The sequence below is a fragment of the Callithrix jacchus genome, chromosome 10 (assembly GCF_049354715.1).
Source record: "Callithrix jacchus isolate 240 chromosome 10, calJac240_pri, whole genome shotgun sequence".
Lineage (NCBI taxonomy): Eukaryota > Metazoa > Chordata > Mammalia > Primates > Cebidae > Callithrix > Callithrix jacchus.
Window position 1 is genome coordinate 43878504 of NC_133511.1, and position 26589 is coordinate 43905092.

Genomic DNA, 26589 nt, shown 5'->3' on the forward strand with positions numbered 1-26589 from the left:
GGTGAAATGGTTGTGTAGAGACTGGGGAATTTCCCCAGCCTTCCCCACTTAACCGAGTCTGAGGCTGAGCTGAGCAAGGAGAGGGGTTGAGATGAGCAGGCTTTGGGATTTACCTCTTCAGCCACTGGGAGGCCCTCTGCGTTCCCCTTTCCCCGGTGCCTGTCTGCGATTACTCACTCGCGCAGTGGCACCAGCCTTCCACCAGGGAGCCTCGAACGAGCTCTCCCGCCCTCTCCCCGCCCCCCCCCACCCCCATCTGCAGCTTGCTGGCTCTCTCTTTCTCCCTCTCTGTCTCACTCTCTCTCTTTCTCTCCCTCTCCTATCGGAGCACAATGAAAGCCTGTGTATCGCCGTGACTCCGGGCGGGAGCCAGTGTCAGCAAAGCGGCTAACAACAGACGAGAAAGAGAAAGGAAAATACAAGCTACTTTTTTTTCCATCTATAAAGCGGAGCAAATACGAGAGATAGAGCCACATTGCTTATTGCGAGTCCAGACCCTCAGATCCACTGGCCGGGGATGGAATGTACAAAAGTGGACAGAAAAGTGGCTGGACATGACTCGGTGCAATTTGCTGGAAGTTTGTAAGTTTGACCATCGTTTGTAAATTACTCTTGGAAGAGTTTGTGTCTCTTGATACTGTATTAGAATAGAGCCGGGGGTGAGGAATAGAAACGTAAGCGGGAAAGAAAAAAAATGTGTTGAAGGATCTCTCTCAGTGGCTAGCGACTTAAGATTGCTTTTCATTTAAGGCTAGGAAACCTTAGAGGGAGTGAGGATTTTACCGGTGATTGGATTAGCTGAAGAAAACAGCATGGTCCAAAAGTCCAATTACTGACATTGTGAACAGTTGAAAAGCTGCCTCCCTCTTTTGGGAGAAGACAACATCCTACAGTACCCCAAAGAGGAGAAAACACCGGAGCGAAAGGAAAGGGAAGAAAAATTAAAAGCCAAAAGACAGTCTCCCTTGATTTTTGCACATTTTGAACAGTGACTTAAAAATCTTCTGAAACATCACTGTTTTTTATTTTTTATTAAACCTGAGGAAAAGTCAAGGCTGCCGGTTACATAGGCATGGTAGAAATGTGTTTCTCTGCAGAAACAGCCACATAAAGAATTGTCCGAAACAACTAGCTGAGGGGGAGTCCTCTCTATTAATACCTCCCTCAGTTCCTTTTGCTGTGTGTTTCTGTTTCTTGCTGAACGATCCCTGAATTCTTGCTCTAACCCCCAGATCGTGTGTTTACACAGTACCTAGTGGCTCTTGTCAGCTTGGTGGGGGTAAAAATCCACCAACTCTGTCCAACTTCTCCAGAGCTGTCAAATGCAATTAGAGTAAGTTAATCAGGGTTTGTTTCCAACTTATCCTCCCCCTATTTGGTTTCTATTCTTTCTCCCCACCCTCTTTTTACTAACTCCCCTCCCCCACACCTCCACGGCTCCCCCACAACCTCTGAAGACCTCTATTCATGTGGCCCTGAACACTGAGCTCACATTGTCAAAAACAGACTTGCCTGCAATAGCCGGCAGTAGCCTCTTTCCACCTCACCATCCCAGAGGCAGCAATCATTGTGTCCAGTAAGATGGGGGACACAGCGCCCCCGCAGGCCCCCGCAGGAGGGCTAGGGGGGGCCTCTGGGGCGGGGCTCCTTGGAGGGGGCTCCGTCACCCCGAGAGTGCACAGTGCTATCGTGGAGCGCCTCAGGGCTCGAATCGCTGTCTGCCGCCAACACCACCTGAGCTGTGAAGGACGCTATGAACGAGGTAGGGCCGAGAGCTCAGACCGGGAAAGAGAGAGCACCTTGCAGCTCCTGAGCCTTGTACAGCATGGCCAGGGGGCAAGGAAGGCTGGCAAACACACCAAGGCCACTGCCACTGCTGCCACCACTACAGCCCCTCCACCGCCCTCTGCTGCCCCTCCTTCGGCCTCCCAAGCAGGAGCAACAGCAGCCCCACCGCCCCCACCAGACTATCACCATCACCACCAGCAGCACCTGCTGAACAGTAGCAATAATGGTGGCAGTAGTGGGATAAACGGAGAGCAGCAGCCACCCGCTTCAACCCCGGGGGACCAGAGGAACTCAGCCCTGATTGCGGTAAGCACCTGGCTTTCTGATGGTTCTGGCGGTGGTCCTGTGGCCTTTTGTGAGGGTAGAGGTTGCTTTGGCCTAAGGTACAGCGGATGGCAGTGAAAAAGGCCAAGATGTCACCTGACTCCCTCAAAGGCCATTGGGTTTGTTGTTTGGGTGGTTTCATGCGCCTTCTCTTCATGTTCTGTCGGTGCTCACACCTGGGTTTTCCTTCACTTGTAGGGTATTCCTTAACCGATAAGAAGCCTTAGTTTGCCTGAGGCTCTCTAGGGTCCACAGCTTGTAAAACAAGAGGCTACCAGCTGGCAAGAGCTGAGCCACTGAGGAAGGTTCTAGCTCATGGGTCCTCCAGCTTTGGCTAGCCAGCTCTGATTAGGCCCCCAAGCCATTTTCCAGCCCCAAAGCTTTAATCAGCCCAGCTGACCTTTATCAAAGCCTTTTTCAACTTGCCCCGTTTCCTCTCTCCCTCTTTAAGTGACCCCTTCTTCGTGGCGTAAGAGAACCTAAGTGGTGAGCTGTAACACAGAGCAAATTCCCTGAATGTCCCTTCAGTCACATACAAAATTTGGGGAAAATATCCCAAAGAGAGACGAGGGAGGCACTGTTCCTTAAGAGGCCTACTCTCTGATTCCCTGTTAGACGCCCTAATCCCTGAGCCACATCTCGATTCTTTTCCCAAACACTCTAATCCAGTCCAGTAGTTAGAGCAGTCGTTAAGTGGACAGGCACCAAGCAGCTGTTTGCACAGATCATCATCCTAGGAAGTACCTTGTCTTCAGCCATTCTTGGTTGACAGGATATCAAACCCAAAAGTTCCAATTAAGTTTCTGGCTGGAAGTTCTTCCCCAGAGGTGCAGACACACCCCATTCCAGAGGAGTATCCCTTGGATCATTGATTCTCAGTGCCAGTCCCAGTCAGGTGACTGCCTGCTGTGTGCAGGCTTCCCCTGAAGCTGCCAGGCCAGCGGCCTCTGGGTGGAAGGTGGGACCCCGCCCTGTGGCCCTGCAGGCTTCCTCCCTTTTGGAACTCCATGGGGCTTCTGGATTCTGTGTCTACTCCAGTTTACCCAGGTCAGCCCTAGCAAAAGCAACAGGAAATGGCCATGCAAGCCCTAGGGTACTCAAAAAGCCCAAAGGAGACGGTGCTACTATGTCTAACTCCTCCTCCAACGGAGCCTGATATTGAGCTCTTGGGAGAGGACATCCTCTGGCCAGGCGCACAGCATAGCTCTTTCTGGCTTCCCTTAATCCCTGGCTGGGTCTGTGGTGATGAAGACTGGGAATGTCTAAGGAGCGGGATGGTGCTTTTCTCCCCAACCCTAAGCATATTTACTTGGGCTACCTAGAAATGAGAGACTCCTTGAGGCCAACTCCAGATGAAAAATAACTACCAACAGTTAAAACTGCACAGGGTTTACAGTTTTACCGTTGGATAGCATTAGCTGGTTGGGTTATATTAGAGCTTCAAAGCCTAATATCCTTTTTCTACCACCTGCTCTATTCCTGTTTCTCCCTGGAATTCCCTAGGAAGCAATGGGAGGCTGTGTTGTGAAAAAAGAGATGTTAGGGTAAAGAGGGGGGTTAAAGAATCGCTCGAATGGAGAGAAGAATGAGGTTTGTGTGTATGTGTGTGTCACCAGCATCTGCAGCCAAAAGTATCTAAATGCCTTGATTGTCCCCAGTAAATTTATAATCTGTCTGCAAGTCGACCAATAATGCGGCTTTGTGCGCTTCACAGTCTCCTGGTAAGTGTTTCTGGGGATGGAGCTGCGAGTGAGGCACCCAGCCCAACCCCAAGTGGAGAAGACTGATCTCTGCCCTCTGCCAAGACTGGAGGGGCTATGAAGAGCCAGAGTGGGCTTGCCTGGTGGCTTTCAGAGCCCAGCCTCTGCAGGAAAGGTGGCATGTCTGCCTGTGGCCTTGTTCTTTGAGCGTCTGCTTTTGTTCAACTTGGAAGTAAGCTGAGGCAGCCTTTTTTTCCTCGGGTGTTTCATGATGGGAAATGAAACCAACTTTAGTGGCCATTATAACTTTACAGTAGCAATAGCCCTGCTGGGAGGGAAGTGAGGGAGCGGTGTCTGGCCCTTCCCAACTGAAAGCTGACTGCTGTAGAAGCCAGAGCTAGCTGCTGTGCTACCCCTGGCCTAAGAGGGAATCTGTTTTCTGTCTTCTATCCACCAGCATCTCCTGAGATGTTCCCTTAGAGGAGCTCGCTCTCCAGGTGTAGTGATGATGTGGAGATGTACAGTGTAAGTTAGGAGGGAAAGGGACCGTGTATTTCTAGTAGTTGCTTCTCATTGAAAATATGTGGCATTGCACGGGTTGTTGGAAATTCCCTCTCCATTTTAGCTTCTAAATTTGGCATGTTGTTACTCAGCACCATACTCAGAGACGGCGATGCAAGCGTTGTATTAACCTGATAACATTGTGTCCAAAGGGAGGCCTGGGCATTTGGAAGTGACTCACCAAGCCCATGACATCGGCAGGTCTCACTTTACTTGGGCTGCTCTCACGTTCAGATATGCTATTAATTTAAAAAGGGCCTTTGCGCAGGGTGAGTGTCAGAATTTTTTCTTAATTTTATTGCTACTGTGTCCATAACCAGATTTATGTGGCTTCGGTGTGTGGAATGTATAACTTTAATAGTTAATTTGTATGCCATAAGTGGCCATAAATGTTCTTTGGAGAAAGGGAGAGAATATTGATTATTTAAAATCAAATATGTGCTGTGTCCTCAGATGAAAGCTTTGTATCCTGCGTACCTTGTAGTACAATGACTTGAAGACAGTGGGTAGTATTTGTTGAATGAAGGTGAAAGGACAACTTCTGTTTGGTGGGATAATGTCGACTTTCATGGGTGTTATACAGCAAGGAATATATAATGTCTGAATCCTTTCAATAGCCTTAAGTTTCAAGAACAATGCAAGAATAACCTCCAAGCCCGTTCTAATTCTGTCCACATTGAGAGCCTAATTCTGCAGCCCTTACTCAGCCAGTTTCTTCATTTAGCTCAAGTACAAGTTCAGGGGAAGCCCCACTGCTGCAGAGACTGCAGGAACAGGGCCTTTCAGAGGCCAGGATTACAGGGCTTTGAGCAGATCTGCATTTCTAACCACTTGGAGCAGACTTTAGGCACTAACTCATTTTCTGGTGAAGTATGTTTGAATCTTTGAATGAACTGTGAAACTGAATAATTGCTGGTCCATGGAACAGTAAGGTTTAGAGCTTCTGTGGTACATTATTAATCTTCCCTTTTGCCTGAGACAAGCTCTTTTTCTGTTGCATAGATTGTGTTGCTAGGATGAGTAGGTAAGTGGTTCCAAGTCATTTCTGGCTTCAGAGATTATCTTTTCTCTAATGTCGTGTGGAGGAAAGAAAACAGTTCAGACAAGGAGCCTGCATCCCTTGGTTTTTGTGCCTGCTGCTTCACCACCTGGGTGACCTAAGAAAAGTCATTTAGCAGTCATCTGTGAAACAGAGCGGACAATCATGCTGCCCCAGCTTGTGGAGAGAAGCAAATGAATGTGTTTTTCAGAACAAGCTTTAGAAAAAAGTAAGCACTGCCGAAATGCAATGCTAGTGTTAGTAGTAACAAACTTATTACTAGTAATAAACTTCTAAACAATGAATGATAATACCAGTTTTTCTAGGAGTTAAATGTATACTCTGCTTTCAGTATACATTTTAAATAATGAAATAGCTCCTATTGTAAATAGAGGGATTGGCGTTTCAAATTTAGTGCTGTCAAGGTAAGACTGACGTATCCATATACTTAAGTGCTCCTGAAGGTCCCAGGAAATCCTAGTGCAATGCTGTGAAAGTCTTTGGCGTCTTTGAATGCATCTACTTTACAGGACTCTACACCAACCTGGGAAGCTTTGGAAAGGTGTGTCCCCTAGAACATCTAAGGAATATTAGAAAAGTTGTTTACCCAAATGCATGGGAAAGTTAAATATTTTGTCAACAGTAGTCTAAAATGTTAATTGTTAGCTTAAGAAAGTCAAACAAGTTAAATCATTGCCAGAGTGCCCTGGTTATTTTTAACTGATGATAATCAAGTTTCCAATTGACAATTAAAAAGTTGAGAGCTGTAAGTGGGAGGCCAGATCTGGGTATCTATGGCTGTCTATGTGATAAATGTCCTCCCCAGGACAGTGATAGGAGTGTTAACATTATTTATATTTGCAGCCATCATTTCCTTAAAAACTGACATATTTTTGTTCTGTTTTCCAGAACAAATTAAAAGAAGGAGAATTCTTATCTATCTAGGACCTTCCTATAGTTTATTTCTAGTAAATATAATTATAAGATCTCACAAAGGCAAAGGGTTCAAGTGGAGAGAAGAGTTAGTACAATATTTTATCAAAAATTCACAAAAACCTTTCTTTGACATCAAGGTGCTATTACTATGTAAACCAAGATATCTTGCTTGTTTAAGTTAATGTTTGTTTGTAGAAGGCATCTGCTTTCTTTGAAATAATATTGGTAGATAACGTTCCTCAAATGTTTCTAAATTTTAATGTTTAATAACTTACGACTTCTGTATTGTAAACGTGTTTAAATACCAATATGTTTAAATATGAGCTTTCAAATGTTCTTAGACACAGCAATTACATATGACTAAAAGAGTGGCCATAATTAGTTGTTTTTGTTCGGTTGCTGTTTGTGTTTGTGTTTAGTGCTGTTATTTAATCCAAGAAAGCCTGGAAGGGAATCTGAAAACAGTCATCCAGTTCTGCTACGTGTGGCAGCTAAGCCTTTCTCAATAAATTCTGCTGCTTTCTTGTTCTTTAATTCAGACCCTTATATATGTTTATGTTCATAGGCAGAGCAATACTGAGTGAAAACAATTCTAAATTCTTTCTTTTGCATTTTCATGCTAATTTTCATCACACTCCAGCAGGCTTCCTGGGAGAATAAAGAGAAATACAGCTAAATCCACAGTCCCTGTTTACTTACAACCTAATGGAACGCAAGACCACTTCAATAAAGTAACAGCAAAAGTACCAGCCAGGTAAAATGGACCAAAACTGATATGGAAAAATCAGGGGAAGAGAGGAACAAATATTTACTGAGTCCTAGAATGAGCAAGGCTTTTTTATTACATATTTTATGTAATACCTGCAAAAAACACGTGAGCAATCAACATTTGTCCCATTTTACAAATAAGGAAACTGAAGCTTAGCGTTAATGGAATGATTTAATGCACAGATTTTATAGTTAGACCCATGATCAGGTCTCTATATTACACCTACTAGCTGTATGAATATTAGAAAATAATTTTTTTATTTTCTTGGCATCAGTTTCTTCATCTGCAGCATAAAGCTAAAGTTATTTAGCAAACCAGTCAGCAGAGTGCCTGATACATAGTAGGTACTCAAAACATGACAACTGCTAGTAGCTAGTAGTAGAGATATTCAAATCTAGGCAAGATCACATAGCCGAAGGATAGCTATATGAGAACATGCATCACCAGCAGGGCCTGGGAAGAGGGAGAAAATACGAAAATGTGGGATTGGGGTTGCTAAGTGCAGGCATTTAAGTTAAGTGTTTGGGGAACAGACAGCAGAGCCTGACTGAGTGTGGTTGGATGTGAGTAGCAAGGAGGGATAAATGAGCTTGATCCACATCCTAGAGGCCCTGGAGGTCTGGTAAGAGCAAATCAGAAGCCCTGGAAAACGGTACAGCAAGGATGGCTCCGAGGAATCAGCAGCTGTGATGCAATAATAATCCTTCATATACTTGAAGACAAGTATTAGATTTCCCCTCCAGCAGCCTCTTCCCATAGCGCATTGCCTAAGTGCTCTGTACTACCTATCTTCAAGTCCCTTGAGCTGCTTAATGCCTTGCTATTTACACACTTCTCCCATTCATGGTGAGTTATATACCACATGACATGGCCTTTGACACTAAAAGGAGATAGTCTCAAAGCACACTAGCTAGACGCAGAAGAGGAAGTAAAAGAAGCAAACCAACTATACCTCTTTTTAGGTTCACTGGGCCCTCCAGTGCAAACAAGAATTGCCCTGTTGGTAAAAGTGCATATACTCTCTTGATGTGTAAATCAATCTTCCCAACAAATGAGTTTGCCTGTGTAGTAATGTGGAAAAGGTCTTCTCATTATTAAAAAAAAAATCATGAACAAAAATTCATGAGAAAGCATTATTATAGATGGTCCGTGCAATGTACTTATTTCTTTGCTTGTAATACAGATGTTACAAATATTTTATTTGCCTTAAGGTCCAGTTAGATGCCAGTTTCCCCCATTTGGTTCTTGTTTACATGGCAAAGGTCAGGGACCCTAAGGAAAGATGGCAAAGGAGAAAAGCCAACAGTTTCTTCCTCTCTGATTCATGGAATGATGCTTGGATGCTGGCCATAGTGAGTGGGTCATTGACCAGCTTCAGCCTTTGCCTATACATTTGTGAGGAACAGAGGTAAAAGAGCAAAAGCTATTCCACTTCGCTATAGAGGACATAAAGAGAGAAGTTCACATATTCTCCACAGGTTGAGGAGAACTAGAGAGCTGGACCCTACCATAGCCAAATCATTGAAGAAATGGCTTTGAAAATGGGCAAATGACAATATTGACACACGCCACAGCTCTCCACAGGTCTTAATGTTTTAGCAAAGATTTTACAGTCTTACATCAAGATTGTAGTCTTACAACAATATTGACACATGCCACAGCTCTCCATAGGTCTTAATATTTTAGCAAAGGTTTTACAGTCTTACATCAAGATTGTAGGAATGGGCCCTTTTAGAGTTTGGGAAAATCATTAATTCAGCAAATTATCTTTGTACAGCTCTTCTGTGCCATAAACTGTGCCAGGAATACGTTGATGAACACTATAATATAGGCTTTGCCTTCATGAATTTACAGTCTAGAAGCGGGGTGACTGGGGTTAGAAATAGAACTGTGACAGTTTCCTTGTGTAAGGAGGCAAAGAAGTATAGCAGTTAAGAGCCTGAGATCTTAACTCTTAACTCTGAGGTGAGACAACCAGATTTCCAGTACTCCGTCTACCACTTAGTTGTGTTTTCTTGGGTAGATCAGTTGAACTCTCTTGCCTGACTTTTCTCAACTGTGAAATGGAATGATAGTAATAGAAGTAACTAGTTAGAGCTGTTGATTAATTGAAGCAATTGCCTAGCACCCCATAAAGGTTCAATACATTTTAGCTGTTATTAATAATAGTGTGTGAAGTAACATACCTGAATCAGATTCATAGGTTTCCCAGCCAAGAATTCTGTTTCTAGTAATGCGTCAGATATTTAGTGGAAGAGCATGGCTTTTCTCTTTAATGTTTACTTAAAATGGTTAGTGAAGAGTATCATATTATCCAGTTCCCTCAATAGTTGAATATGGAGACATCACCTAGGATAGATTTGCATCTCGATTGAATGTTAAATAGTGTCCTTCTTGAGAATGGGACCAAGAAATACCTCTTCCAATCCTAGGATTCTGGGACTCCCATTCTAGGAGTTGAGTAGAGTGAATGTCCACTTGACTCCTTACTTCTAGAATTCAGTGTGGGTTTCTATTCAGTTACCCAGCAAGTGTGGAGTGTGGGCTTCGTAGGTAAATGAGAAATTAAAACCATCCATTAGAGTTTTGAATCATTGGAACTGAATACAAACTTACCAATTTAATTGAATTATTAATTGAAATTAATGAATAATTCTTAAGTGAATTTGGTCCTAGAGCCCCAAAGGTTTAGAAGCTCCCTACTGTGGAGATTTAAATTTATGCCTTTGAAAGCCAGATCCCTGGCTAAAGTTGCTCACTTACTGCATCTGCAAATGAATAGGCAACACAGATTTGCCCTTTCCAACCCTAACCAGGAGTATGTTGAAATTTCCATGCCTTGATGTGGTTCTCACCTCAGAATCTCTTCTTTACTCAGTACCTCCTCAAGTGCGAGTTTCCATAAAACCTGAGGAAGATGTTGCCAAGGGTTCAAAGCAAGTTTCAGTGAATGAAGTGACAGGATTAGAAAACAAATAGTCTCTGTTCTTTAGTCCATTATATTTGGGCAATGGTGGATTTATTGTGTAAACTCAGAGCAAAGAATATAGTAAAAAATTTTTATCTGTTTTTTTTTGCTTATTCCCCTTGATTTAACCTTAGATTCCTCCCCTTTCTTGATGGTAATAATGCTTAGGAAATGTAGTGTCAATTTTAGTTGGGTTGTTTTGTTGCTTCCTCAGTCATTCTGGCAGATTTGTACGTTAACATGGAATCATTAACGTACATGGAATCATTGCTTTCAAATTCCTCTTTTGTCAGAAATGTGGCTGAGTTATATTTGTGATTCTTATCCAGCCCTCTAATAACTCACCCACATGAAGCCCAACACCTTAAATTCCTCATGGTACAACAGAATTCTTTTTTTCAGGTTGCTCTCATAGGTTTCAATAGAAAGTTAATTACATGTCTGTTTCTTTTTTTAATTTATTTTTACTTTTTTTTTTTTACATGTCTGTTTCTAAGAAAATGTAGTTAAGGCAAGTCTGCTATAACTTCTAATAACTTACCAGGAGTCTGTTGGATACACCGTATAATCTCTTAGAGTCCTGGTAACCAGGGTGCAAAGAAGTGGCCTAATTGAATATCGTATGTACTATACTGTGTCACATGTAAAATGCTAATTTCTGGAGGTCTCTGGAATCTAAATTATCTAAAAATAAAAACATTCTCTAGCTAAGCAGCTGAGAAATGAGGGTTTTTGTTGCTGTTGTTGATGATGTCTCTGTTCACCTAAGTTTCTGATACTTGCTAAACCGGCTAAGGCTTGCATGTTTGATTGCCACACTGCACCACTTAATTTCAGACAGCACAAAGTATGTGCTAGTGTATATCCCATTTGCTCGTTTCGCAGAGGTGTTAAAGTGCAAAGTGCAGGCATGAGAGTAAACAGGAAAGAGGAGCAGTCCTCCTGACAGAAACAACAGACAGACAACTGCTTCGTAAAGTTTGAGCCCAAGTCCTGGAGCCATTGCACCAAAGAGAGTTTCCTTTTCTCCCTTAGATTCTTTGTATCTGGATCTGTTTGCAGGCTCAGTCCCCCAGAGAGTGACTCTGAGCTGTCTTTGTGCTAAATTAAACATTAGTTTTCTCCTTGGGAACCTGATCTTCCATAGACGAGGCAACAATATCTTTCTGAGAGAGCTCCCAGCTAAGCATTTCCCTCAGGAAGACACTGGCTCAGGAGCCCTTTCACCTCTCTGGTCTGCTTAGCTAGTGTGAGTGCTAGTGTTGCATGGGAATTGTTTTGTCTAACCAGGTCTGGAAGCCCTTAAAGTGACGAAGTGTACTTTAATCCTTGGTACAATGCTGGTGGACCCATGCTGGCTTAGCATAATACATGAAAACAGAGTAGCACCCAGATCGTGTAAGATTACAAACACATGGGAAGGAGTTCTCTTTGCTCACTACCTCCCAAATTCTGCACCCACAGCAATGAAAGAGAGTGAGTTGTAAAACAGAAGCCATCTTATTTCTAGCCTTCTCTCATCTCTATCCTGCCCATCCCCCTGGAGGGCCAGTTCACATTAGTCTAAAAATAGGACACTATTCTGCAATTTATAGAGTTGTATGAACCCTTAGAGAGAAGACAGACCAAATCCTCTTTTCATAGATAAAGAAGTTAAGCTTTGATTTATTATTTTTTTTTTAGATGGAGTCTCACTCTGTTACCCAGGCTGGAGTGCAGTGGCACAGTCTTGGCTCCCTGCGACCTCTGTCTCCCAGGTTTGCGTGATTCACCTGCCTCAGCCTTCTAAATCGCTGGGATTACAGGCACCTGCCAGCACGCCCAGCTAACTTTTTTTTTTTTTGTATTTTTGGTACAGACGGGGTTTCACCATGTTGGCCACAGTGGTCTCAAACTCCTGACCTCAACTGATTGACCCACCTTGACCTCCAAAAGTGCTTGGATTACAGGTGTGAGATAGCCTGTCTGGGCTTAAAGCTCATTTTTTTAAAAAAGAGAAAGCCTCCATGAACCCATAGCAATAGAGCTTGGACTAGAACCCAAGTTTTCCTGACATCTATTCCAAGTATAAAAGGTAGTCATTTGATTAAGAATTTTTAATAAACTTATAAAAAGGAGCACAGTTAGGGGAAATTTGGAATTTTTATTAATATTTTGGTAGTAGGAGGGGCATGGAGTTTAAAGCCTGTGGTAGATTGTCTTGTTTGTTTGTTACCATTTTGAAACAGGGTCACCTAGCTGGAGTGCAGTGGCACAATCTCTGCTTACTGCAACCTCTGCCTCCTGGGCTCAAGCGATCCTCCCACCCTCAGCCTCCTGAGTAGTTCGGACTACCAGTACATACCACCACCCTTGGCTAATTTTTGTGTTTTCTGTTGAGACAATGTTTTGCTATGTTTCCCAGGCTGTTCTCAAACTCTAGGGCTCAAGGGATCTGCCCTCCTCAGCCTCCCAAGGTGTTGGATTCCAGGCATCAGCCACCATGCCTTGTTGGTAGATGGCCTTTTTTCTTTCTTTTTTTTTCTTTTTGAGACGGAGCTTTGCTCTTGTTTCCCAGGCTGGAGTGCAGTGGTGCAAATCTTGGCTCACAACAACCTCTACCTTCCGGATTCAAGCCATTCATTCTCCTGCCTCAGCCTCTTGCATAGGGATTACAGGCATGTGCCACCATGCCTGGTTAATTTTGTGTTATTTTTTAGTAGAGACAGGGTTTAACCATGTTAGTCAGGCTGGTCTTGATCCTGATCTCCGGTGATCCACCCACCTCGGCCTCCCAAAGTGCTGGGATTACAGGCATGAGCCACCATGCCCGGCCAGTAGATTGCTTTTCAAATAATCACAGTGATCCCTTCCCCCCTATATGTCCCTTTGTAATGTAACTTTGCCACTCCTTACATCAAAACATGGATGCTTTTTCTACCTTGAATCTCAGTTGGCCTCATGACTTGCATTATCAAATAATATGTGACAGAAATGACATGTGCTACTTCTGATCATGGCCTTTATCAAGCCCTCTTGGAACACTGACCTGAGACCAATGTGTAAGGAAGCTGGCCTAGCTAACTGGGAGAAGAGCATCCACATGCAGAGAACCAAGGTACCCCTGACTCTAATCAGCACAACTGCCTACCCGTGAGTGAGTGAGGCCATCTTGCACCCAGCCAATCTTCCAGCTCATTGTGACCGTACAAGTGAACCCATGTGAAACCAGCAGAAGAATTGCTCAGCCAGTCTGCAGAATAATGAGAAATACTGCATCATTGTTTCAAGTCACTAACTTTTGGGGTGGTTTGTAAATAGCAAAGTCTAACAGAATCAGAGCTGGAAAATTTTAGTGTGGAAAATGACTCTGTTTCATTAGCTGTGCTACCTTGGACTGGTTGTTTGACGCCTTTGAGCCTCATAATTCTGCTTTTCAGGATAATAGCAGCTGTCTCAAAAGGTAGTGAGGATTAAATGAGATAATACCGTTTATGAATGAGCCTACCATTTTGTCTGGCACATGGCAGAGCTTAACCAACATTAGTTTCCCAGGTTTCTCTTTGTCTCTTCTCAGTGTTGTATAATTCGAGCACCCCCTCATCAGTTCACGTCCACTTCACATGCATCAACGTTCTCCTAGGCTTCCTCAGATCACAGTTCCTCTAAACAATTTTTTTCCCTCCTGGATGATACTGTCATTTCTCCTAACTACCAAATTTCCAGCATTCTTATTATGCTCCATGGAACACATCTGCCTTCACTAGTCTACCCTTAAAATAGAAAAGGGTTAACCTCATAAAGATGTCACTCCGCTTGTACTGTTATGCTGCCCTTGGGAGAGTCAAACAGCATAGCAAATATATATGGGCAATGTAATTGCATTCGATCTTCTAGGTCACAGAAGACTGTCAGCTGGTACAACAGACAGGGAAAAGTAAGCATATTCCCATCTTTAAGAGCACTGCTTCTAAACTCTGTCACTTTTTTTGATAGGAAATTGCTCTAAGAGCCTCATTTTTTTCCATCTTACCATTCATAATAAATAATAAATAAATGAGTGATACAGTCATACTATATTGTACCTACTTACTATACTTATTAGTAGCGATACTGTGTGAGAGTACGGGTCAGGGGATTGGGTACTGAAGGTCCTAGTGCAGACTCTGATACTAACTAGTATAGCAATTTAGTCACATCCTTTAACTTCCCTAGTATTTACTTTCCTTCTTGGAAAAACAGTTAGTGGCACTTGGTATGTGGCTTGGATCACTTTTAAGGCCTCTTTTGGTATGACACACTGTGCATAGTTCCCTGATATTTTGCTTTTGTTTCTCCAATTTCAGTCTCTTCTTACATGTATTTATTGAGGAAGAATTGACAGGAACAGTGACAAAGGTGGGGATGTTTTGTACTAGTAAGGAGGGTCTGAAGTAATCTGGGGGACAGGGTCCAGCCGTGGCGGGAGGGGGAGAGCCAAGCCATATTAATTGTTGAAAACCTTTCCTAGAAGTAATGAACAAATCACTCCATCTCTGGCCATATTTTGAGGGACTCAGGGTTCCAGTTTGGAAAACACATTTGAAGAATTAGAGTTTGATTCATTACATTTATTTTTAGAGGGAGCACTGATTTTTTTCCCCAGGTCCCCCCAATTACACTTGCAATTTATCTGTGGGGTAAAGATTCCCAAGTGAGTACCCCTTGTAAAATAATTACATGAAACATTTTTTTTTAAGTGTAAAATATTCTGTAGAGCCTGTTACTAAGACATTCACTGGTCTTTAGCTATATAAATCAGTCTTTCCATCTGTTTGTCTATCTCTTTCTCATATACACATAACAATTGAAAAGTGCAGATTGATGGATGGGATTTTATATGTGTCACCACTTCATTTTTTAAAATATGTGTCTGCTTTAAAGGGGAACTATAAAACAGAGTCACTGAGAAATTGGCCTGGGGGAGGGGAATTCAATCCACTGCCTCTTTTTTTCTTATCACTAAAACCCTAAGCAGAGAGTATAATCACCTATTTCCCAAGGGCAGCCCTAAGCCCTTAAAACTCAGCTCTGTTTAGGGATTTAATAGAACTGGAAAAAGGAAATGCATGGGATCTGCTCCTGAGAGCAAACTAACAAAGAAAAATTTTCCCAAACAGTTATTAAATCTAAAGAATTTCTTCAGTAGCACAGTCCCCTCTCCCCTTCTCTATCTTTTGATTCAGTTAGAGTACAGCTCTTCCAATCACTTCTTTATGACTTGTACAATCTTGGGGAGTGGCGCAGGGCGTCTGTGGATCACATCTCAGGCTCCCAGCCAGCCCAGTGCATTTTTTTTTTTTAAACAACAACACAAGATGTAACTAGCATAAAGCCAAATGGTCATTCGGTTGTGGTTGCCATTTTATTTTAAAGAGTAGACACACTCAGCTTCATTGTCTGTTAGGTTGGAGACATAAAGATGGTGACATGTTTTTCATTTACCTCAAAACATCTTAGGGATTCTTCTGTCAAGATTTTCTGGACTTTTAGGTGAAAATATCTTGGTGTTATAAAACATGGCTTTTCTTTTTTAAAATATTAAAATAAAGGAAGTCAAGTTGCCTTTCTTTCCCAATAGATTGATTCTCACTTTTGCTTACAAAATATGCCTTAAGCTCCCATGACACATATAAACACACAGGCAGACACACATATGCACTTTGTTCACCGTGATTATTATGTTTATTGTTTTTTTTTTTTTGAGATGGAATCTCACTCTGTCACCTAGGCTGGAGTGCAGTGGCGTGATCTTGGCTCACTGCAACCTCCACCTGCTGTGTTCAAGTGATTCTCTTGCCTCAGCCTGCTTAGTAGCTGGGACTGTAGGCATGCACCACCATGCCCAGCTAATTTTTGTATTTTCAGTAAAGATGGGATTTTGCCATGTTGACCAGACTAGTCTTAAACTCCTGACCTCAGGTGATCCACCTGCCTTGGCCTCCCAAAGTACTGGGATTATAGGCATTAGGTACTGCGCATGGCCTGATTATTTTTAATATGTAGGGACAGAAGTTGGTTACATACCTAATTTGTTAGATAAATAAGAATTGAAGAAATACATTCAAGAGTATGGGAAAGGGCTGGCACCGTTGTTCATGCCTGTAATCCCAGCACTTTGGGAGGCTGAGAAAGGCAGATCACTTGAGGTCAGAAGTTCTAAGACCAGCCTGGTCAACAAGGTAAAACCCTATCACTATTAAAAAATGAACAAATAAATTAGCTGGGCATGGTGGCAGGCACCTGTAATCCTATTGAGGCATGGGAATCACTTAAATCTAGGAGGCGGAGGTTGCAGTGAGCTGAGATTGTGCTACTGCATTCCAGCCTGGGCAACAGAGCAAGACCCTCTCTCAAAAAATAAACAAATAAATAAATAAATAAATAAAAGTGTATGGAAAAGGAGATCAGTCTGAAAAAGTTACTCTAGAAGACAAGTGCCTGCCAATTATAGAAACTGAGGGAAAACCCCATTATATTACAATATTAAGTATGGAGTGACAGGAGACCCCCATCCTGGTCAAGGCTGTAACAAACAGGGTGACCTCGGAGCCAGTCATCCCTCCTTTGCTTCTTTATTTCCCCATCAGCAACCCACACGGGTTGGATTCCCTGGCATTTTGCTTGGCTGCATTATTCTTGTCATACAAGATTCAGCTCAAATACCTCCTGGAGAGACCTGCCCGTCTACCCTAACTAGAGCAGACACACATGACTGATCTCCTTCTCTCCCTAAATCTCCCTTCATGTTATCTCATCAAGAGGTTTTGTTTTCTTCATAATTTTTATCACTATCTGAATTATTTTGATTCTTTATTTGTGCATTTCCCTTTGTTCCCTACATTCCATTCAATGTAAGCTCTATGAGACCAAGAACCTGGGCAGTTTTATTCACCACAAGTATCCCAAGCTCTAATGGTTCCTGGAACATTTTGCATTCACAATAAATAGGCGTTGAGTCAATGGCCAGATAGATGGCTTTTCAACTCAAGATAATTTTTAAGACTTTCAGGGAAGGGATAGGAAAGAAAGAAGGAGGGGCATGCAGCCAAACTCAAAGGTCTCAATCTCTGGTTTATGCATTTAAAACACACACATGTGTATACACAGGCACACACCTACACACATTCAGACATGCATGCACACACATACATACACACACACATGCAGGCTTAAGTGTGAGTAAAAACAGAGTTGCAGTGCTACAACCATTGGAAAAATACAGGGGCTCGATAATCTCTTAAAATTCTTCCTAGATTTAAATTCTAAAGCCCAGTCTCCCATAAGAGGAAAATGTTGGTGCAAGGAAAAAGATGATGGAATAGAGTTACAGATGTTGAGGGCCTGCTACATGCTGGGTCTTGCTCCAGGCCCTTGAGTCACATAGGAGAGAGTTCTTGTTTAATGGAGTTTACATTTTAATGGGGGAGCAGAGTAGACAGAGAGTAAACAAATAAATAAAGGAACAAGGTAAATTTAACTGGTGATACAATGCACAGCTCTTTGTTCCTTACTTCCTATGGCTGATGGGAGATTGATTTGGGTTAATTAAAAGAAAGCAAATCTGAGAAACTGTGGAAGGTGATAGCCATAAACAAACTTCTACCCACAGAGCTAGAAGAGGGGTTTCTCTTGCCCGTGGCTGCTCCACGCCTGGACATCTGCCTGCACAGTGGTCTTTCTGGCCCAGGCTGTGTGCTACTTTGGCCAGTCTGTGTAAAATGTTGATTCCAGTGTTTCCAGGGAAGAAGACGGTCTTGTCAGCATCTTCTGTGCCTTGGAGCTATTGTGATCATTTTGTTAGAAATCATCGAAGTTTAAGAATTAAAGAGAAATTGCTGAAAGGTATAATTTGTAAAGGAGAATATTGTTTCTCTTTACAGAAACAGAAAAAAAATGGTCAGTGTCCCAAGGAGGTACAGGCATAAATCTAAGGAAGATAACTGGCATTTGTCGTAGTCATAATAATTTCTTATATGTACATGACCTATAGAATCCTCACAGAAACTTTATGCTATCGGTGAAAAAGATGGAGCTGTCTGTAGTTTACAATTGTGAAACAGACTTGGAGAAGTTGAGAAATGATAATAATATCTTACTTTGGAATAGCAAATTTGCAGTTTATGGAGTGTGTTATTTCATTATTTCAGTTTAAACATCATTTCAGTTTATTCTCTGGAGTATTATTACCCTCATTTTAGAGACAGGTATGAGAGGTTCAAACTTGTCTGTGCTAACTCCACTAGGAAGCATCAGTAAGTCCTTGGGGTTCCTGGACCTGTGCAGGAGGTACAAAGCTGGAAAAGTTGAATCTCTAAACCCCAAATACATAACTAAATTTGCAACTAAATTGGGATGTTGAATGTCTTCAGCTCCCAGACATATACACCCACACATCATTTGAAGCAATGACTCCCCTCAAAAGAATGGCAATCATGAATGGAATGAGGATGTCTGACACCCAGGGCACACCAAACCCAGAATAAGGGAGGCTGAAACAAGGGTCTTGTTTTTTCTTATTTAAATCCAATAATTTGTAAGAATACAAGGCAAGATGAGAAAACCTTTTAATGTATGACAGCCCCCACTTTCGTGTCTGTATTTCTTGTGGGTTTAGTCAGCCAGCAAGTCTGAGTGGCGAGGACTACAAGGTCATTATGAAGAGAAGCTTGATCTTGATTCAAAGAAGCAGACTCTTTGCAACCAAGATTGGTCTGTAAGGTTTTCTCCTTACTGTTGCTTATTTCAGAATGAATATCTTAGAGCAACTTTAGGGAGAGACCTGAAGCTCTTTGCTGAGAAATGATTTTGAATCCATTCAGATTCAAGTAGTGAATAGTTTTGTTAAGCTGATGAATGTTTTCTCACTACCTGAAGAAAATGTGGGGACTCATAATGATGGGATTTTGATTCAAGGTGAAGACATGCCTTATTTATTTTTGTATTCCCATGGCCTACTATTGTTTCAGACATCTGTTACACTAGCATTCCATAAATGTGTGTTGAACTACACTGTGGTAAGCATGAATTTTTAAAGGACAGCAGCTCTTTATACTTCTGTGATTGAATGTATTGTGCACCTAATGTGAACTACTGATCTTCAAGGCATCCTTTTGGTTCAACACGTTTTTTTAAAATCACATTTAATAAGTGTTTATCATGTCAGGCACTCTTCTAAGTGTTTTCTGAGTGTTAACATATCTTTGCAATTATGCTATGAAACAGGTACTATCTTATTCCCATTTGGCAAATGAGGAAATTGACAAATTAGGTGAAGGAACATGCCCAGGTCATGCAACCATAAGTGATAGAGTCAGAATTTGAATATGGCACAATGATGCCAGGGCCCAGGTTTCAAATCATGACTTCACACCTCATAAAGGAGCAGATAATTACACAGCTATTATCAGACTCAACTCACACATGATCCAGGCCTGAATTTGGAAGCCAAATGACAATTAGAACTAACTTGTCATCTAAGCTGCAGATGAAATTCAGAACAGATGCCTAGGGGCCACAGATTACTCTTTGAGACTGTTGCCAGTTGTCTGTTTTCTAACAGTTAGAAAGTGCTTAAACATGTAGAGACTCTGAGTGACACATGTTTTGACTCGCATTCCAGGGTAGCTTTCAGTAGCCACCTGGAGGGCTGTCTGGAGTATCCTAAGGCCATACCTATGCACTGTGGGAAAGAGAACTGCGGTAGTTCATTGTCAATATCTGCCCTGCAGCTACACAGAAGGCAACATGGCTGAGCTGTTTTTGGGATAGATTCTTCAGGGTTCAGGAATTGTTACCTGGAGCATTGTCAATAGAGATTTCTGATGAATTGTTAATTCCCATGAAGGAATGCATCAGGACCTGATTATACTGTGAGTGGGCCTCAAATCCATTTATAGAATAAGCTTGGATTTAAATAAGTTAATGAACTTCATTGTAAGTGCCTTGAAGACAGGTAAGTTCTTCCAAGACACTATACTACAGCCTCTTATCTCTGAGCATACAAGTGAATTTTCTTTTTTAGCATTTTGTAAAGTGCAGTGCAAACTCAATTTCATTCCCTCCCAACCTGCAACCAGATTATTCTTCCTAAGCCCCTCTTACATGGAAATTCTCAAGATACCATTACTGTGGTGAATATTCTGAGGAAAATCCTCTTTGCCTAGAAGCAGCAACAGAAATGTAGAAATGGTTTTTTAAAAATGCCCTAAACTTGTGTGATCACTGGAACTTTCTTTGGGGAATCACATTTTTCTATAAGCGGCCTTAAAAATAATTTAGCAAATATGTCTGGAGATACTGTATTTAAGCCCCAACCTCGGTACTAGGAATAGAATAGTAGGTAAGACAAGTTCCATGGTCTCTTGGAGAGTGTTTTTTTTAATCAGTAGCCTCTTTTCATGCTAGAAGATAAATGATCCAGCTTCTTGGGTTTGTGAGTTCCCTAAATTGAATACACAACTTTGCATGACGGCATATATATGCATTTTTAATGTGGATGCATTTCACAGTTTTGTCAGGTTCTCCAAGAGTACCGAGGGCCAAAGAACCGGAAACCTAGGCCTGCGGTGTTGGGAAGGCCCCTCTCATACTAGGCACAATGTGATTCTCCACTCTACACAGAACAGCTAGCTCTAGGACATCTGATATTTCCTTTCTTTGTGTGTCTGTTCATTCTAGTTTCAGGAATCTGAAGAGAAACTTTCTTCCTGCCTAACGTATTTCCTTTACCTTGGACTTCCATTATCTATTTTGTTATTTATCTAGGCATTTTCTTCTTTTCTAAAAGGCAGTGGTCCTCAGAGAGCAACTGAACTCTTTTCATTCTCTTTGCAGTTCAGTTATTAGCACAATTCAAAAATTTTTTCACTTTATTTTTAAGTGACCTCTTACCATTTTCAGGCTTTCCCTTCTTTCCCCTTGACCTCTGACTCCAAATTTATGTCTCCATGTCATTGTGGGGAACTTGGTGGTGAAAAGGATAAAGTTAGGTTGGAGCTCTATCTCAGGCTTTTCATAGCAACACTGACTCTTATTATTAGCGGGGCACTGCAGGCTGCTAGAGTTGATATTTTGGCAGCGGACCATCAAACACCCTATTTTTAAGAGCCTTTAACTTAGTTGTAAACATGTGCTGTGACTGGGAGCTTATTTTCTTTACTCATATTTACCAAAAGCCATTTAGCTGTTGAAAAGTTGCTATAAGGGAAAACAAAACAAAACGCCTCGGCCTTCAGGACCATTTTTCCACTCATATTACTCAAAACTATGCGTGATCTTTTTAAAAAAATGGCATTTGGTTGCTTAATATGATGGTCCAGTCGTATTGGTAATTTGAAGGGAAAAAGAAATGGAGCTGCTAGGTCATTTTACTGTGATAAATGTCCATTAAACACATGTGGAGGGAATAGTGTTTGCCACACATATTTATATGATTGGCCAGAACAGAATAGCTCAAAGAAGGCAGTCTAGTATGCTGAGTAAATTATTTTGCCCTTAAAATCTCCTACGTTTAGAATAAAAACCTTCTATAGACATATTTCCTGCACACTCTAAATTCAGTAGACTCTATGAGTCCCATTAGTAGAACAAATATCCCAAACTCCAAGCATCAACTTGTACATGCACTGATGGATTATTGATGTCTGAGGACCTTGAAAAATAATCTACAGAAATATGATAAAGGAAGGAATGTCGCAAATATATCTCTTTCTTTTGTCTCCGGAAGGAATTTAAGCAAGTGTAACAAAACACATAGTAATCTTTTGAAGCAGTTGTGACGTCTGGCCTTAAAGCGGGAGATTTAGGAGGAATTTCAGTGTTAAAAAGGAGAGGCTTGAACTTTGGCATCTTTCTCTCATGATTCAAGATTCTAAAAGAAATATTCAGCAAATTTTTGTATTCCAGCACAGGAGAAGCATCAGCTTTCCATGAGGGTTTATCATTTCTTTATACCTTTAGCAATATAAAAGGGCAAATGTGCTCAGAGGTTGGCTGCATTTGTGAAGCAGGAAGAATAAAAAGATCTGGAAGTATGTGCGTTTTCAGGGTCACAAGCCCAGTGGGCAGCCATATGCTGTGGAAGTACCTTGGCCTGGAAACCCTCTGGCTAAATGATGAGTGTGTCTTTTCTGCACAAATCCTATTTGAAGGCATCTTGCTACAGTCTTGTTTTTACCCCTCAGGTAAAATGTTTTTTTCTTCCCTATATCTTAGGCAGATGAGCCCTGAAACTGTCCACCATGTGGATTCCACATGTTTTCTCCTGCTCTTCTAAATGGCTGTGCTCTTGAAAACACTCACTTTCTTGGTCTTTGTCAGGTAATATGTTTTCTTATTGTCATGATTCCTGCTCTGACTTTTCCGTCTCTCTCCATTTCAAGTGCTTTCAAAGACAAAAGTGTTGTGGTTGTAGCAGGCATTCATTTGCTACTGGCTAGTTTTTCCAAGTGTAAGAAATACACACACACACACACACACACACACACACACACACACCCCTACCTCACAAATTCCTCCCATTCCCATCTTCTTATAGTAATAACGAAGACAGTACATTACATATATACATCAAATACACTGAATTGAAGACTGTACATTAATCTGGAAATTGATAAGATATCGCCTCCATACCAGCAGAAGTTGGGTAGAGGATGGGGGAGAAATACAGTAAACCCCAAAATGGGAATTATCCACTCCACTCCTATTAGATCTGCTCAAAGATGAGAGTGGACATTCTGCCAGAGCCATTTCCAGAGTCAGCAAAATTTGTTTCTTCCTTGAGTTGCCATGAGCTTGGGTATACCAGAGGGCTAGAGAACAAACTCAAAATTATACTCTCGTCAGCTAAGCAGCATTACTTTGGGGCTGTGATGAGTAGTATCATGTCTAATGACTCCCTTATTCCAGTCTCCCAGTGTGTCAGCAGACCACTGATTGTACTTCATTGCTAGGTTTCCTGTAGTGGAATTTGTCAATTGACAGGTTACATAATCCAATCAATATAACAAGGAGTTTATTCAACTTCATTTCATTTTCCCCCTTGTGGAGTTGCAAGTATTTCACAGATATATCCTAACTCATAAAACTCCTTTGGTGGGAAAAGTATCATTTGAGTTGTATCTAGTTTGCATGTCTCTTATCTTTCTGGCCAACACGGCAAGTTCACTGTAGCTTCTGCAAGATGAGTCAGTAATTCTCATCAATGAATGTTCTTTGCCTGATTTTTTTAATGAGATACTACTCTAGGTACTTTGCCAAATTCAGAAAGATCTCAACCAATGCCTTCTGAGGGTTGGCCTTCAGAATGTATGGATCGTGGTATGCACATTGGTATCCTAGCGCTTGTTGCCATAAAAAGTTATCAGATTGTTTAGTTTTATGGGTTATGATAGTTCCTCTACCCTAGAATTTAAGTTTTTGAGAAATTAAAATAGAATCAAAATCAATTTAATGTCAGCAGGAAGATTTTTCCTAAAAGTTCACAAAAATATCTCCTGTCTGCTTTGGGGGAGATGAATACTCCTCCTCCACATAACCATAACATCACATCTGGGCCCTACTGTGGCTATATCTGTGCATAACTAATTCAATGAGTAGCAAAGAAAAAGAGGCCATAGCAAGACATAAAAATACCTCTTATGTTTCAAAAGTTTCTAGAAGAGAGAAGAGTTTTTAAGATTGAACTATTATTTAAAAATTCTCTGATGGCAGAACTTTTTGTTCAAAAGATAGTTTCCAGTTGCCATGCTAATAACATGACAAGATTAGTTAATTTTATCAGCAATCTATTGCTATGTAACAAACTGCTCCAAAACATAGCAGTTAAAAACAGCAAGCATTTATTATTCTACACAATTTCTAAGGGTCACATATTTGCGAGCTGGTTAGTTGGGTGGGAGTAGCTCAGGATCTCTCATGAGATGGCAGTCCAACTACTGGCTGGGGCTGCAGTCCCCTCGAAGCCCGGCTGAGGATAGGGGATCTGCTTCCAAGTTCACTCCCATGGCTGTTGGCAGAAGAGCTCAATTCCTCACTGGCTGTTGACCAGAGGCCTCAGTTCCTTGCTGTGCTGGCCTCCCTATAGGCTGCATGAGTGTCCTCAAGCAGTTAGCTTTTCCAGAAACAGTGATCCAAGAGACAGCTCAGTATAGAAGCCACAGCGTTTACACCGTATCTCAAAAGTGACACACTTTCTCTTCTGCAGTATTCTATTGGTCACATAGGCCAAACCAGGAACAGTGTGGAAGATGACTACATAGGATGTGAGTACCAGGGTCTCATTGGGAGCCATCTTAGAGGCCATTTAACACATTAATGATAAACATTGGTCAATAGCCCAGGTTACCATGTCCTCTTCTGTGATGTTAATTAAGGAAGGTTATACCACTGAATATTCTAAAATTTGACCATTAATTAATTTCATAAGTATGCATTGAATGTCCCCTATATACTAGGTACTGCTATTCTAAGTCCTTAGGATATATCAGGGAACAAGTCAAAGATCCTCAGCCTCCTGCGTCTTACATTCTGATTTTCATATAGCAAATCTCACAGGTCAGTGGGCCCATGTAATTAGGGTAAGTACAAGGACATCAAACCATTGTTTCAAACTGAGAGTGCCTTGACCAGACTTAGCAAGAAACATAGGTATCTGTTTTCTTTATCTGCTAGAATAAGGGTAGGATTTTTTTGTTTGTTTTTAGAAAGATGTAACAACAATACAATCTCTCTAGCGATTGCATTCTTCTATTAGTTAACTCTCTTAAATGATCACTTCTCTGTCTTTGATAGCTAAAGTCAGGAAGTAAAGTACATTACTTAAGAATTAAGGGAAGTAAAGTTCAATACTTAAGAATTAGGGTTCGGGGGTCAGATCGTCTCAGATTTTAGTCGTAACTCTGGCTTGCTTTTTACTGTTACCTTGGGCATGTTGTTTGTCTTTTCTGAACCTCAGTTTTGTCATCTCATCTCTAAAATGGTGATAACAGTGGCACCTTTCTTGGAGATGTAGCCGATAAATGACCTAAAGCATTTATTATGGGATCTGACACAGATACCTCTCAGTTTTATCTCCCCTTTCTTTATTCTGACTACATCTGTGTACTGACTCATTACCAAAAGACTCATTACCAAAGTTGCTATCAGAAATGACCTCCCAGTTCCACCCAAAATATCCAAGACATTAAGAGGCCTAGTTACTTTTAAAGCAACCTCTCTCACTTGCCAGTTGTGACTGCCACTTGTGTATGTACTGAGTGGGAAGAATAACTCTGGATTCACAGCTTATGTGAAAGTCTTGATTTATCCTCAGGAGTTTACCATTTATCTACGTAAACGTGCTTTCAGTAGCCACCTGATGGTTTCCTACTCAGGCTGTCCTGTTGAATGTGCTCTGCAAATAAGTTATCTGCCAGCAAACGAACCTGGAAAAGAAGGATGCAGGTACCCTGAGGTTCCTGTCTCCTTCTGTCAGTCTTGGCACCTGAGCTAGGAAGCCCCTGATTTTTCTCAGCCCAGCACTGACCAAGGAGCTGCTCCCTGCCACAGAAGTGCTTGCCTTCCCAAAACTGGGAAGCCTGAAGCCCTGTTCTCAGTCCCTCTGTCATTTTCTTTCCTGGCGTGACCATTACAGAGACTGGCAATAACAGAGAAGAGACAATAGTAACTGTGCCAGCCTCAGAAAGAATATAACAATTCAGTAGGTTGGTATGTTTTGGTGGAGGTAGGCACAATGTAACTCTTGAAGATATCTGGTATTTGAAAATTGGTGCACCTCACATACCCTCATAATTTCCCCGGCCTCCACTGGGCAGGAAATGTGTGGCTCATTTAGAGACACAGGATTTGGGGAAACTCTCAAGTCTTGGAAGATTTTGAAATCATCTTGGCTTAAGCATTTTAGGCAATTGTGGAGGTCAGATATGAAATGTATTTTTTAGCTTTGAAGACACTGAACCATAGAGGTTTTAGAGCTCTCTTTGCTTCCAGGTGGCTTCTGGGTGCCTTCAGAGGCACCAGTGTAGAGATTTGCAAAGGTACACCTTTCATTCTGTAGAAGCTCCACTGGCTTCATGTGTGACCCGGATGGAACAATTTACTCCTTCCACAGGCACCGTTTCAGTGAATGCAAGCAGGAACAGGACACCCAGGAACGTCTGTGGAATGCAGGCCTGAAGCTGAAGGACAAGTAAAACCAGAGGTCTTGGTAAGATAATGAGTGCCAAGACACTGAGTGCTTAAATCTTAAATAAAGTGACTGTGCCCTGGAATGTAGAGGGGGCTTGGTGCCCCAGCCACAGAGGAGGAGTCCAACTATCTGCTCTCCTGTGTGCCATTGGATCATTTGCTCAATTCCATCTTCAAGGCATAGCTTGAATCCCCTGTCTGCTTACCGCTTTGGCCCGGTTCAGGATCCCCTCTCCCCTCGACTGCTTTGGTGGCATCTCCTTTCTAGTATTGTCCATACTGAGTAAAGCAACAGAAG

At 41.8% G+C, this 26589-nt stretch overlaps 1 protein-coding gene across 2 annotated transcripts in view; it reads left to right on the plus strand.

Annotated features, from left to right (window-relative positions):
* Positions 1 to 295: 295 nt before the first annotated feature.
* Positions 296 to 26589, plus strand: part of MAML2 (mastermind like transcriptional coactivator 2) — a 372811-nt gene continuing 346517 nt past the window's right edge. Inside the window, exons 1-2 of one of the 2 annotated variants that reach the window (XM_054241787.2) lie at positions 1651 to 2094; positions 22320 to 22424. In XM_054241787.2, the coding sequence (XP_054097762.2) occupies positions 22359 to 22424 (66 nt within the window). In that variant the 5' untranslated portion in view covers positions 1651 to 2094; positions 22320 to 22358. Of the gene's footprint in view, positions 2095 to 22319; positions 22425 to 26589 lie in introns of both variants that reach the window. The other variant, XM_002754687.6, reaches the window with a different exon arrangement.